Source organism: Rhinoraja longicauda, chromosome 14, assembly GCF_053455715.1.
Source record: "Rhinoraja longicauda isolate Sanriku21f chromosome 14, sRhiLon1.1, whole genome shotgun sequence".
NCBI lineage: Eukaryota > Metazoa > Chordata > Chondrichthyes > Rajiformes > Arhynchobatidae > Rhinoraja > Rhinoraja longicauda.
This window is the reverse complement of record NC_135966.1, coordinates 38,818,871-38,832,360: the sequence shown is the minus strand read 5'-3', so window position 1 is coordinate 38,832,360 and position 13,490 is coordinate 38,818,871. Positions and strand designations below refer to the sequence as shown.

Genomic DNA, 13,490 nt, shown 5'->3' with positions numbered 1-13,490 from the left:
TGGTGCACCATGACACCCAGGTCACGTTGCATCTCCCCTTTTCCTAATTGGCCACCATTCAGGTAATACTCTGCTTTCCTGTTCTTGCCGCCAAAGTGGATAACCTCACATTTATCCACATTATATTGCATCTGCCATGCATTTGCCCACTCTCCGAATCTATCCAAGTCACTCTGCAGCCTCCTAGCATCCTAACAGCTTTTATGGACACATTACACTGATGGATGATCAGATCAAAATCACCGAAGCCAGCACCGGTGACAAACTTAATCACCTGGCGACAGCCTGGCGACAACCTCCTTCACCTGGCGACAACCTACGACAGCGCCCACGTCAGGTGACGTCACGCTACGCTCATTGATGTCAAACCAACAGTCGCCGAAATCTTTCATGCCTTCACAAAATCCAGCGACGAACAGAAAAACGCTACGACTCTGGAGACAACTCACGACCATGCCCACGACACCCCGGCGACCGTGCGGTGACAGCCTAGTCGCCTGTAGTCGCCTAAAAAATCGCCGAACTGGGACAGGACCTTTCCACTAGCCCCACCTCCCCATGCTTGGTCCATATCACTTTAAACCTATCCTATCCATTACCCAGTGAGGTGTGAGAGAAAAGGCTCTCCCACTTGGGTTTATTTAAAGAAATGCCCATATTACAAAGGTGCAATTTTGCTTACATTTGACACTCATACATGGGTTTGAAAGATCCTTGTTTCAGTAACATGCATACACAAAATGCTTTGCATTTTATTTGGTTTTATTCATTGATATAAAATTATGCCAACATGTTGTGATGTAACACAAGCTGAGGAATTTACCATTCACCTTAAGATAGATTGAATTGCTCAACTTGAGGCTGTTTCGATGAAACAATCCACATGTCCATTTCCTTCTCACTGTCTCAGCTTTTGGAATAATCAGCTGCCAAGACCACACTTTCTCTCTTGACTTATATTCAAATATTTCTCTCCCATAATTTTCAACTCGAAATTTTATTTTTGTCTGTATGGAGTTTGTATGTTCACCCCGTGACCTGCGTACTGTGCATGTAACCATTGCCTACTGATGTCAATGAGGTTGAACACACTATTTTTACAATCCCAATGCACACATCTTCATGTGTTTTTGGTGCATAAGTAGGGATGGTTGATCCGTGCATTAATTCCACACAGGAAAAGCATAGAACCTGCGTTTTAGGCAGCAGTGGTTGGAGTCTGAAGTGTACTACCTGCATCAGTTGGGGAGCTAGGTTCTATCGTGGCTTTCCAGAGAGAATTGGACAAATATATAGTGATGAAAAAGCTGCAATGTCATGGCAAAACGAGAGGGGGTAGATTTTTAGATTTAGATTTAGAGATACAGCGCAGAAACAGGCCCTTCGGCCCACCGGGTCCGCGCCGCCCAGCGATCCCCACACATTAACACTATCCTACACCCACGAGGGACAATTTTTACATTTGCCCAGCCAATTAACCTACATACCTGTACGTCTTTGGAGTGTGGGAGGAAACCGAAGATCTCGGAGAAAACCCACGCAGGTCACGGGGAGAAAGTACAAACAGATAGAATTAGCGAGTTGCTCTAGATGAGAGCCAGCATGGATATGATAGGTCAAATGGCCACCTTCTGTGCTACAACCATTCCACAATTCTATGATTGCATGATGTCATTATCTGTGATGAATTAAAGTGTCCCTGTTGGGACATTGATACTTTCCACTTTGTGCTTCACAGGCACATTGTTTCTTTGTGCCTGGATGTTTACAGGATCTTCCACTGCAGGGATCAATACTTTGCTTTCTGTCAGCATTGTACAAAATGTCTTTCACCGAGGCTTGGGGCCACATGATGGGCAGGGATTAATGGATGAGTGGGATTGGGAAGAAAGGGCGTGTTTAGTTTAGTTTAGAGATACAGTGCGGAAACAGGCCCTTCGGCTCTCCGAGTCCACACCGACCAGCAATTCCCGCACACTAACTCTATTTCCTGTAGGAAAAGGGAACAAATGTGTAAATGTTGGTCAATAATTTTTCTTTACTGTGTTGTACGTTATAATTCATCATCATGGAACAGCATGGAAACAGGCCCTCTGCAGCAATCCGTCCACGCTGACCAATGGGTATCCTTCCCTGGAGACACAAGAAACTGCAGATTCTGGAATGTTGATCAAGCGCAAAGTGCTGGAGAAACTCAATGGGTCAGGCAGCATCTGTGGAGGGAATGGATTGATGACGATTCGTGTCTGGACACTTTTTCAGACTGATGGAATGGGAGAGTGAAAGCTGGGGAAGGGAAGTAGGCATGAGACAAAGCATGGCGAGTGATAGGTGGATACAGGTGGGGGAATGGTGATTAGTAGATAGATGGAGATAATGATACAAGCGAGGGGTGAAATGGAGACAAAGGGTTGCCAGGTCAGTAAAAGAGGGAGGGATATGGGTGGAAGTGGAGCAAGAACGTAAAAGGGAAATTGTGCAATTGGAAGGGGTGGGAAATGAGTGGAAAGAGGAAGGGAAAAGAATAGTGTAGCTGGGTGGTGGAATAAATGCTTGCACAATGAGTTGGGGGGGGGAGGGGAGGGGTGAAATGGGGTTCGGGAAGTTTTCTTTGAAATTTGTGAATTCGGTGTTCAGAACAGAGCAAGACCATTCACAAACTAGAAGACCATATTTAACTCTCAAATTTCAGGAACAATAAGCGACATCAAAACTCAATCATGACTGAGTATGAAGAGCAAACCCTGCGTCACTCACCACTGGGCTCCTGGCAGTACGGGACAAAAAGTCGGGGCAGGTCTTGATGAAACAAACCACATCTCCAGTTCCCTCTGCCTCTCTCAGCTTTCTGTATAACCAGACACAGAGATTTCTCTTTCCCGGCCAGTGCCTTTTCTTCAACAGTTCTGCCATCGCCATTGATCCAAACCAGTCTCGTTGACCCAATGACATGAGACACAGAGCAGGTTAGGGTGACGTTGTCTCCCTCAGTCACTGCATCAGACGGTTCAGCTGTGACTGTGGAAACAAACAGGTTGTTTTTGTTATGGGAATAGCGCACCCGGTGGTGCAGTACCGGGGATATATTACCCATTGGGGCTGTCGCCAAGCGGATCCTAAATTAAAATGGTTGAACCCAAGACTCGAGTGAAAAGCCTCTGTTAATTAGTTGTGTAGCTGTAATGTAGCAGGTTACAGAAAGGAAACACACTAACAAAACATGGTGTCAGATCGGGGCCTGCTTCAGGATCAATCAAAAGGACGACAGCAGACGACATTTGTGGTCTGTCCACGGCCCCTGAGGAGTTCCAGTGACGACAGAACCAAGTGCTGGAGGGCCTGGAAGGAGTGAGGTCTGTTGCTGACGACATCCTAGTGTTTGGGAAAGGAAAAACGGCAGAGGAAGCAGAAAGAGACCATGACAGGAAGGTTAAAGCTCTGATGGAGAGATGTCGTGACCGTCACCTGAAGCTGAACATAGAGAAGGCAAAGCTGAAGGTGAAGGAAGTCACATTCATAGGACATAGAGTCTCTGCTGCAGGACTGAAACCGGATCCAGGGAAGGTAGAAGCCGTGCTACAGATGCCTAACCCAAAGGATGTCCAAGGAGTTCAGCGATTTATTGGCTTTGTTCACTACTTGAGCAAATTCCTTCCTGGATTAAGCGACCTATGTGAACCGCTGCGCAAGCTGACACAGAAGGATGTAGTTTGGTGGTGGGCACAGGTGCATGACAGGGCAGTGATGGACATAAAGAAGCTAGTAACTGCCGAGCCAGTACTCAGATACTATGATCCATCCAAGGAGCTGACAGTACAAGCCGACGCGTCAGAAACTGGACTTGGTGTGGCACTGATGCAGGAGGGCCATCCAGTTGCCTATGCCAGCAGGGCCCTGACGGATGCGGAGACCAGATATGCACAAATAGAAAAAGAATTGCTGGCAGTGATGTTTGGTCTAGAGAGGTTCCATGTGTACACATATGGAAGGCCAGTGAATGTGCAGTCAGACCATAAGCCACTGGAGATAATCGCCACAAAACCACTTCATCGGGCACCAAAGAGATTGCAGAGGATGCTGGTGAGGATGCAGACCTATGATGTGACAATAAGATACAGACCAGGGAAGGAGATGCAGCTTGCAGACACGCTGAGCAGAGCGTATATACAGACTGGCAAGACGGACAAGACCATGAGAGAACTGGAGACTGTAAACCTGGCAAGGCACATCCCAATAGCACAGCCTCTGCTAAATGGCATAAGATATGCAACAAAAACAGATGAGACTATGCAGAAACTGCAAGAGGTGATCAAACGAGGCTGGCCAGAGAACAAGAAGGATGTTGACCCAGAGCTCATCTCCTATTTCCATGTGAGGGACGAGCTGAGTGTTGGAGATGGTCTCATATTTAGGGGAGAGAGAGTAATCACCCCTAAAGCCAGGAGACGCGACATGCTCACAAGAGTACATGATTCCCACATTAGTGTGAATGGCTGTCTAAGAAGGGCAAGAGAATGTCTGCAATGGCCCGGAATGAGTGCAGAAATCAAGGACTTCATACAAAAATGTGAGACATGTCAAGCTCAAGGGAAAGAGCAACCAAAAGAAACGCTGCATTCCCATGAAATTCCAGAGAGACCATGGGCGAAGGTGGGTGCAGATTTGTTCCACTTGGATAGAAGGAACTATTTGCTCACTGTGGACTATTTCTGAGGATATTGGGAAATAGACTATCTGGAGAAAACACTGGCAGTGAATGTCATCCATAAAATCAAAGGCCAGTTCACAAGATATGGAATACCAGATCAGCTCATCACAGATAATGGGCCACAGTTCACAGCTGAGGAGTTCAAGAGTTTTACCAAGAAGTGGCAGTTTGAACATACGAGCACATCACCCTATTATCCACAGAGTAATGGAAAGGCGGAGAGCAGTGTGAAAGTTGCGATGTCATTGCTGAGGAAGGCTAAGGCTGCCGGAGCTGACCCTTACCTGAAGCTACTAGCTTTTCGCAACACACCAACACCTGGCATGAGTAGCAGTCCAGTTCAAAGATTGATGAACAGACGTACCAGGACCATTCTACCGACTACTCAGAGGCTGCTCAAACATGAAATTCCGAAAAAAGTAAGAGATGAGTTGAGAGCAGCTAGAGATAGACAAGCAGACTACTACAACAGAGGATCTCAAGATCTGATTCCCCTGAAAGCTGGCGATCCAGTTCGAGTGAAGCCGACCGATAATCGACATCAGTCCTGGAGGAAGGCTGTGGTTGTAGGCCGTGTTGCACAACCCAGATCTTATGAAGTCAGAACCGAGGATGGCGTCATCTATCGTCGGAATCGGCGCCATCTGAGGAAGACCAACGAGCCATTACATCGCGTTGATGTTGACCTAGATGACCTGGTGATGTTGCCTGAACCGGAGCGAGAAAATCGTCTTATGAGCCGACCACCGGTCCCCAGGGAGCATCAAACCCTGACAACAAGATCTGGTAGATGCGTTCGAAAACCACGCTGTCTGTAGGATTATGTGCCCAAATAAGGATAGGGCCTGTACATGTAGTTGAATATAGATGTAAAGGATATTAGGTTATGTTTAAAAAGTTCATGTTATATTTTTGGTTATAGTTTGATATGCATAGTTTTATGTAGAAGTAGTGGTAATGGCTAATAAAACTGAATAAATAAAAAGGGAAAGGGAATGAGGAACCGGACATGTGTTGTTCAAAGTTTAGATAATTCCGAGCACTGAACTGTCGCAGATCCAAGGGAGGAAAATTTGGAAACTACTCAGGAAATGGATTGTCAAAGGCATGTTGGAAAGTGGACTGTTGGAGACATGTTGGACTCAGTGAAATAAGATGCCATGGAAGAATTTAATTTATGGCTATACATGTAAAGTTCCTGTACATATCTGTTTTGTAAATAAAGGGGGATGTTATGGGAATAGCGCACCCGGTGGTGCAGTACCGGGGATATATTACCCATGGGGGCTGTAGCCAAGCGGACCCTGAATTAAAATGGCTGAACCCAAGACTCGAGTGTAAAGCCTCTGTTAATTAGTTGTGTAGCTGTAATGTAGCAGGTTACAGAAAGGAAACACACTAACAAAACAGTTTAGATTTTAAACAAAGAGTTCATCAGTAAAATCATTGGCAACATCCTGTCTCCTACCTTTCACTGTGATTAGATCAATGGTGGGAAATGTATTTGATCCCACATAACATGTGTAAACTCCGGCATCTTGAAACAAAACGGGGACAATCCTCACACTGAAATCCGTGCCATCGGAGCGTTTCCCTGGGATCACCAGTCGATTCTTGAAGTCGGTCCCATCGACATTGGTGGGATGAGAGCGTGTTGCAGATGCTATTACTTTCTGCTGTTGTTGAAGGTGACGTGATGTCCAGATCCACTCAGCACGGGAATAGACATAACTTCTATAGCAAACCAGGTGAAGTTCACTGTGGTCTGTGCTGGAGCGGTAAAGTGTGTATCTCTTCCCATATAAATCTGTATCAGAGACAGAGGATAACTCGTTTCAGTATCACAGTTACCGTGCTACAGAGAGATTCTCAACCGCATTCTTATAAACATTCGTGGTGTTTTGTTCAGCTGATCAAGTTTCAAATGTAACATCTTTCATGAATGTCGCAACAAAACTCATCAGATCTTTATAAAATAAAATGTCCTGTGCAGCAGTAAATTGCAGTGAAGTTTGGATATTCCACTCTATTTCAACATTAGTTTCGCCTCCACACCCGGACTGTCCTAGAATCTCCCGGGATGGGATGAAACCTCCCGGAGACTCCCGAGAGCGGCCCGAGAGGTGAATCTCTGTCGGTCTGCAGGAGGTGCAGGTTCAGACTGCGGACAGAAGCAGCCCAGAGGACGCCTGCGCTGGGACTGACCCGGACAGGTTGGCAGTTCAAGTGGGCCGGGTCTTCCCGTCCCTTCATTCCCATTATTCCCACCATCCCTCTCCCATTCACACCCATTGATTCCCTGCCCTTTGCCTCTTCCCCGGGTCCTGCTCCCAGCTGAATGCTGATCTGAAGCCCGAGTCTGCAGCAGCTGCAATCGCTTCAAACAGCAGCAGGACTCGGAGACAAGGGTCAGTGAGGGGAGAGCGGACGGGTTGTTGTTCAGTGCTGATGTTTGCACCGGGACCCCCAGTGTGAGTGTGAGCAGCAAGTGCTGGCGGTTGTCATGGTGACTACACTTTCTATCTGACACTTTGACGTGAGTCCTGTATCAGTATCTCAGTCTCAGATACTGGAGCATTGATGGCAAGTTAAACTGACAAAATACTTTACTGAACAATAGTTACAGAAAGATATCATCCCTCCTGTGCTGTGTGTCTGTCACACAGAGACAAGCAGGCAGCTGCTCCACAGAGAGAGACTTTCTGGAAACTTCTCCCTGATCATTGCAGCATTTTATACACGAGAGCAGTTGGTCACTGTCCACAGTTCATCACAGGGCGCACGCATAACATTACAAGAAGCACCGTGATACAAGTGTCTACTTGATATCCAATGGGAGGTATTTACACTTACATTTGTTTACAGTAAAATCTCCATTACTTGTGTGAACGATGTTTCCGTTTTCCTGCACTTCACACACATACAACTTCCCATCCTCCACTGTGACATGTCGGACCATCAGATAGACCGTGTTATTCAGGCGGATCTGCTCAGTGTTGCTCCTGTTCTGCTGGGATGAGTCCTTTGGTCTCCAGTGAAGACTGACTGTATCTGAGAGTCTGGAGATGGTGCAGCTGAGTGTGACGTCACTGCCCAGCAGAGGGCGCTGTGGACTTGCTTCAACTGTGAACAACAGATCAATGGGATTCAGAGTGAGTCGTGGTGTGTCCAGTCCAATGACTGGGCTCAAAGCTGACAGCCAATGCTGAAAGTCTGAACAACCTCTTCCCCAGTGCTTTCAGATTCCTGACACGCGTGGCTGGTCACATTGACGCAGCGAAATGCCGACTGTTCACCGTGGGACTGCTGGTGGAACCAGCAACATTCAGGCTTTGTTGTATTTACACATGTTATGTTTACAATATTCACAAACTGTTGAAAATGCACCTATTTCCACTCCTTCAAGGTTTATCTGATTGCTCTCAAGAGGAGAACTCTGTGGCAGAGCCCAAGTTCCACAGACGATGGACTTCCATCGACCTGGTCACAGGGTAACATTGAGCAGCTGTGTCACCGTCCAGTCTCACCCCGCAGCCACTGCACGGAACGTCTATTGGTTTCATACCACCTTGCCGCGATCACCTTACCGTTGCCGGCGAGAGGACCATGGTATTCGCTGCGGGGTAGATTCATTGATTTGCTGTTCCCAGTGAAGTCAGCAAACTACTTTCACTCCTGCTGATCATTTAAAAATCAATGAACAGAAACATTTCCCCAGTTGTTTCACTGGGAGATTCTCTCTTCACCAGGTGGAAGAAGTCTCACAATTCCCGCCATCTCTCATCATTATAGGTGACAATATTTATAGAAAGAAAATAAACATTATTGATCCTTATCGAACCCACGCACCTTTGATCCCAAATAGTTCATATTGTTCCAGGATTTGCTTTGTCGGTTCTGTTTGAGCCAAAGTGAATAATCCCGACCATTTAAATATGGGTTTATGAATTGTCAGATCGAGGGTATCGTAATTCACAATCATCTCCGGGTACAAGTCCACGTTACTCCCGCCAGCGGCCTCCTCTTTGTTCCAATAGTTCCCCGTTCCTCTAACAGTGATCAATTTTTCGATTTCTTTCCCCGAGTGTGGTTTCCATTCCCAGACAACAACACTGTCTTTCTCAGGATTGTCCGGTCCGTTTAACACGACGGCGTCTCCATTATCCAAGAAATACTTTCGACTTATGTTTTCTGTTTCAAATACGAACAATGAAGAATTAACATTTAAAACATGTTTCCCCCACTCCATATCAGTAATCATTAATATTGAACTTAATTTAATTCCAGACAGTTTTGATCTTCCTTGGAAACCCCAGCGAGGAGGACTGAGTCTGGAATAACCTGGCCTGATCCAGGGATATTTCATCACATGAGAGGAGTGAGTGGGAGGGAGACGGGGGTGGGGATAGGGGTTTGTGTTGGGGTAGTGGAGGAGCTCCACCCAGTTTTGAAGGAACTTTGCGGGAGCGTGAAGTGAAGACTTTGCGTCTGGTTCTTGGGTTGCGACCGGATCGATAAATCGAGGGCACCTGGAGGGAGATGGAGTGGGGGGAGGGGAAGGCGAGGAGGGGAGGAGGAGGGGAAGGGAGGGGGGAGGGGAGGAAGGGAGGAGAGGAAGGGGGTGGAGTGGGAGGAAGGAGGGGTGGAGGGGGAGGGGGAAGGGCGAGGGGGAAGGGGGAGGGGGGAGAGGGGGGGAGGGGGGAGAGGGGGGGAGGGGGAAGGGGGGAGAGGGAAGAGGGGAGAGGGAAGGGGAGGGGGAAAGGGAAGAGGGGAGAGGGAAGGGGGGAGAGGGAAGGGGGAGAGGGAAGGGGGGAGAGGGAAGGGGGAGAGGGAAGGGGGGAGAGGGAAGGGGGGAGAGGGAAGGGGGGAGAGGGAAGGGGGGAGAGGGAAGGGGGGGAGAGGGAAGGGGGGGAGAGGGAAGGGGGGGAGAGGGAAGGGGGGAGAGGGAAGGGGGGAGAGGGAAGGGGGGAGAGGGAAGGGGGAGAGGGAAGGGGGAGAGGGAAGGGGGAGAGGGAAGGGGGGAGAGGGAAGGGGGGAGAGGGAAGGGGGGAGAGGGAAGGGGGGGAGAGGGAAGGGGGGAGAGGGAAGGGGGGAGAGGGAAGGGGGAGAGGGAAGGGGGGAGAGGGAAGGGGGGAGAGGGAAAGGGGAGAGGGAAAGGGGAGAGGGAAGGGGGGAGAGGGAAGGGGGGAGAGGGAAGGGGGGAGAGGGAAGGGGGGAGAGGGGGAAGGGGGGAGGGGGAAGGGGGGAGGGGGAAGGGGAGAGGGGAAGGGGAGAGGGAAGGGGGGGTGAGGGAAGGGGGGAGAGGGAAGGGGGGGAGATGGAAGGGGGAAGGAAGGGGGAGATGGAAGGGGGGGAGATGGAAGGGGGGAGATGGGGGGGAGAGGGATGGGGGAGAGGGAAGGGGGAGAGGGAAGGGGGGGAGAGGGAAGGGGGGAGAGGGAAGGGGGAGAGGGAAGGGGGAGAGGGAAGGGGGAGAGGGAAGGGGGGAGGGGGAGGGAAGGGGGAGAGGGAAGGGGGAGAGGGAAGGGGGGAGTGGGATGGGGGGGTGAGGGGGGGGGAGGGGGAGGGAAGGGGGTGAGGGAAGGGGGGGAGGGAAGGGGGAGAGGAAGGGGGGAGACGGAAGGGGGGAGAGGGAAGGGGGAGAGGGAAGGGGGGGGGGAAGGGGGGTGAGGGTAGGGGGGGTGTGGGTTGGGGGTGTTGGGGGTGTGAGGGGGTGTGTTGGGGGGTGAGGGTTGGGGGGTGAGGGATGGGGGGGGTGAGGGTTGGGGGGGAGAGGGTTGGGGGGTGTGGGGGGGGGAGGGGGTGGGGGAGAGGGTAGGGGGGGGTGGGTTGGGGGGGGAGAGGGAAGGGGGGGTGGGGAAGGGGGGGTGAGGGTTGGGGGTGTGGGTTGGGGGTGAGGGTGGGTGGGGGGTTGGGTTGGGGGGTGTGGGTTGGGGGTGTGGGTTGGGGGTGAGGGTTGGGGGAGGGATGGGGGTGGGGTGGGGAGGGATGGGGGTGGGAGGGGGTGGGATGGGGGTGAGGGTTGGGGGAGTGGGGTTGGGGGAGAGGGATGGGGTGTGGGTTGGGGGTGGGAGGGGGGTGGGTTGGGGGTGTGGGTTGGGGGGTGGTTGGGGTGGTTGGGGGGGTGGGTTGGGGGTGGTTGGGGGTGGTTGGGGGTGGGTTGGGTGTGGGTTGGGGGAGGGTTGGGGGGGGGTTGGGGGGGGGTGTGGGTTGGTTGGGTTGGGGGTGTGTTGGGGGGTGTGGGTTGGGGGGGTGGGGGTGTGGGTTGGGGTGGGGGGTGGGGTGTGGGTTGGTGTTGGGGTGTGGTTGGGGGGGTGTGGGTTGGGGGTGTGGGTTGGGTGTGGGTTGGGGGTGTGGTTGGGGGTGTGGGTTGGGGGTGTGGGTTGGGGTGTGGGTTGGGGGGTGTGGTTGGTGTGGTTGGGTGTGGGTTGGGGGGGGTTGGGGGGTGTGGGTGGGGTGTGGTTGGTGGGTGGGGGGTTGGGGGGGTGTGGGTTGGGGGTGTGGGTTGGGGGTTGGGTTGGGGTTGGGTTGGGTGTGGTTGGGGGTGGGTTGGGGGGTGTGGGTTGGGGGGGTGTGGGGTTGGGGTGTGGTTGGGGGTTGGTTGGGGGTGTGGGTTGGGGTGTGGGTTGGGGTGTGGGTTGGGTGGGTTGGGGGTGTGGTTGGGGGTGTGGGTTGGGGGTGTGGGTTGGGGTGGTTGGGGTTGGTGGGGTGTGGGTTGGGGGTGTGGTTGGGGTTGTTGGTTGGTGTGTTGGGGGTGTGGTTGGGGGGTGTGGGTTGGGTGGGTGTGGGTTGGGGGGTGTGGGTTGGGGGTGTGGGTTGGGGGGTGTGGGTTGGGGGTGTGGGTTGGGGGTTGGGTTGGGGGTTGGGTTGGGGTGTTGGGTTGGGGGGTTGTGGGTTGGGGGGGTGTGGGTTGGGGGTGTGGGTTGGGGGGTTGTGGGTTGGGTGGGGTGTGGGTTGGGGGTGTGGTTGGGGGTGTGGGTTGGGGGGTGGTTGGGGTGGGTTGGGGTGGTTGGGGGTGGAAGGGGGGTGTGGGTTGGGGGGGTGGGTTGGGGGGGGGTGGGTTGGGGGGGTGTGGGAGGGGGGGTTGGGGTTGGAGGGTGTGGGGAGGGGGTTGTGTGGGGGTTGGGTTGGGTTGGGGGGGGGATGGGGGTGGGTTGGGGGGTGGGTTGGGGGGTGTGGGAAGTGGGGGGGGGATGGGGGGAGGGAAGGGGGGAGAGGATGGGGGGTGTGGGAAGGGGGTGGGTGTGGGGAGGGTGAGGGTTGGGGAGAGGGATGGGGGGATGAGGGAAGGGGGGAGAGGGTAGGGGTGTGTGGGAGGGGTGGGAGTGGGAAGGGGGGGTGGAGGGGAGTTGGTTGGGGGGTGGGTTGGGGGGTGGGAAGGGGGGTGTGGGTTGGGGGTGAGGAAGGGGGGAGTGGTAGGGGTGAGGGAAGGGGGAGGGAAGGGGGGAGGGTTGAGGGGGGAGTGGGGGGGTGAGGGTTGGGGGGAGGGAAGGGGGGGAGGGTTGGGGGGGGTGGGAGTGGGGGAAGGGATGGGGGAGGGAAGGGGGAGGGGATGGGGGGAGGGGGGGGAGGGTTGGGGGGGTGTGGGTTGGGGGTGGGGTTGGGGGTGTGGGTTGGGGGGAGTGGGTTGGGGGGGGAGGAGGGGGGAGTGGGTAGGGGGAGAGGGAAGGGGGGAGGGTTGGGGGGTGGGAAGGGGGGAGGGAAGGGGGGTGGGAAGGGGGTGTGGGTTGGGGGGTGGGTTGGGGGTGTGGGTAGGGGGGGAGGGTTGGGGTGGGTTGGGGGGGAGGGATGGGGGGAGAGGGTTGGGGGAGAGGGGATGGGGGGAGTGGGTTGGGGGGTTGGGTTGGGGGGTGGGGGGTTGGGTGGGGGAGTGGGAAGGGGGGAGAGGGAAGGGGGGAGTGTGGAGAGGGAAGGGGGGAGAGGGAAGGGGGGTGGGAGGGGGAGAGGGAAGGGGGGAGGAGGGAGGGGGGAGGGAAGGGGGAGAGGGAAGGGGGGAGAGGGAAGGGGGGGAGAGGGAAGGGGGGGAGGGCAGGGGGGGAGGAAGGGGGAGAGGGAATGGGGGAGTGGAAGGGGGAGGAAGGGGAGAGGGTGGGAGAGGGAAGGGGAGGGAAGGGGAGGGAGGGGGGAGAGGGAAGGGGGAGGAGGGGAGAGGGAAGGGGGGAGAGGGAAGGGGGGAGAGGAAGGGGGAGAGGGAAGGGGGAGAGGAAGGGGGGGAGAGGGAAGGGGGGAGAGGGAAGGGGGGAGAGGGAAGGGGGGAGAGGGAAGGGGGAGGAGGGGAAGGGGGGGAGAGGGAAGGGGGAGAGGGAAGGGGGAGAGGGAAAGGGGGAGAGGGAAGGGGGAGAGGGAAGGGGGAGAGGGAAGGGGGAGAGGGAAGGGGGGAGAGGGAAGGGGGGAGAGGGAAGGGGGGGAGGGGAAGGGGGGAGAGGGAAGGGGGGAGAGGGAAGGGGGGGAGAGGGAAGGGGGAGAGGGAAGGGGGAGAGGGAAGGGGGGAGAGGGAAGGGGGAGGAGGGAAGGGGGGAGAGGGAAGGGGGGAGAGGGAAGGGGGGAGGAAGGGGGGAAGGGAGGGGGAGAGGGAAGGGGGGAGAGGGAAGGGGGAGAGGGAAGGGGGAGAGGGAGGGGAGAGGGAAGGGGGGAGAGGGAAGGGGGAGAGGGAGGGGGAGGGAAGGGGGAGAGGGAAGGGGGAGAGGGAAGGGGGAGAGGGAAGGGGGAGAGGGAAGGGGGGAGAGGGGAAGGGGGGGAGAGGGAAGGGGGGAGAGGGAAGGGGGAGAGGGAAGGGGAGAGA

The 13,490-nt window shown here is 54.3% G+C and overlaps 1 protein-coding gene across 1 annotated transcript in view; it reads right to left on the bottom strand.

Annotated features, from left to right (window-relative positions):
• Nucleotides 1–2,749: 2,749 nt before the first annotated feature.
• LOC144599773 (uncharacterized) overlaps nt 2,750–13,490 on the bottom strand; it is a 21,955-nt gene continuing 11,214 nt past the window's right edge. Inside the window, exon 6 of the mRNA XM_078411009.1 lies at nt 2,750–3,012. Coding sequence (XP_078267135.1) covers nt 2,750–3,012 — 263 coding nt within the window. The remainder of the gene's footprint in view (nt 3,013–13,490) is intronic.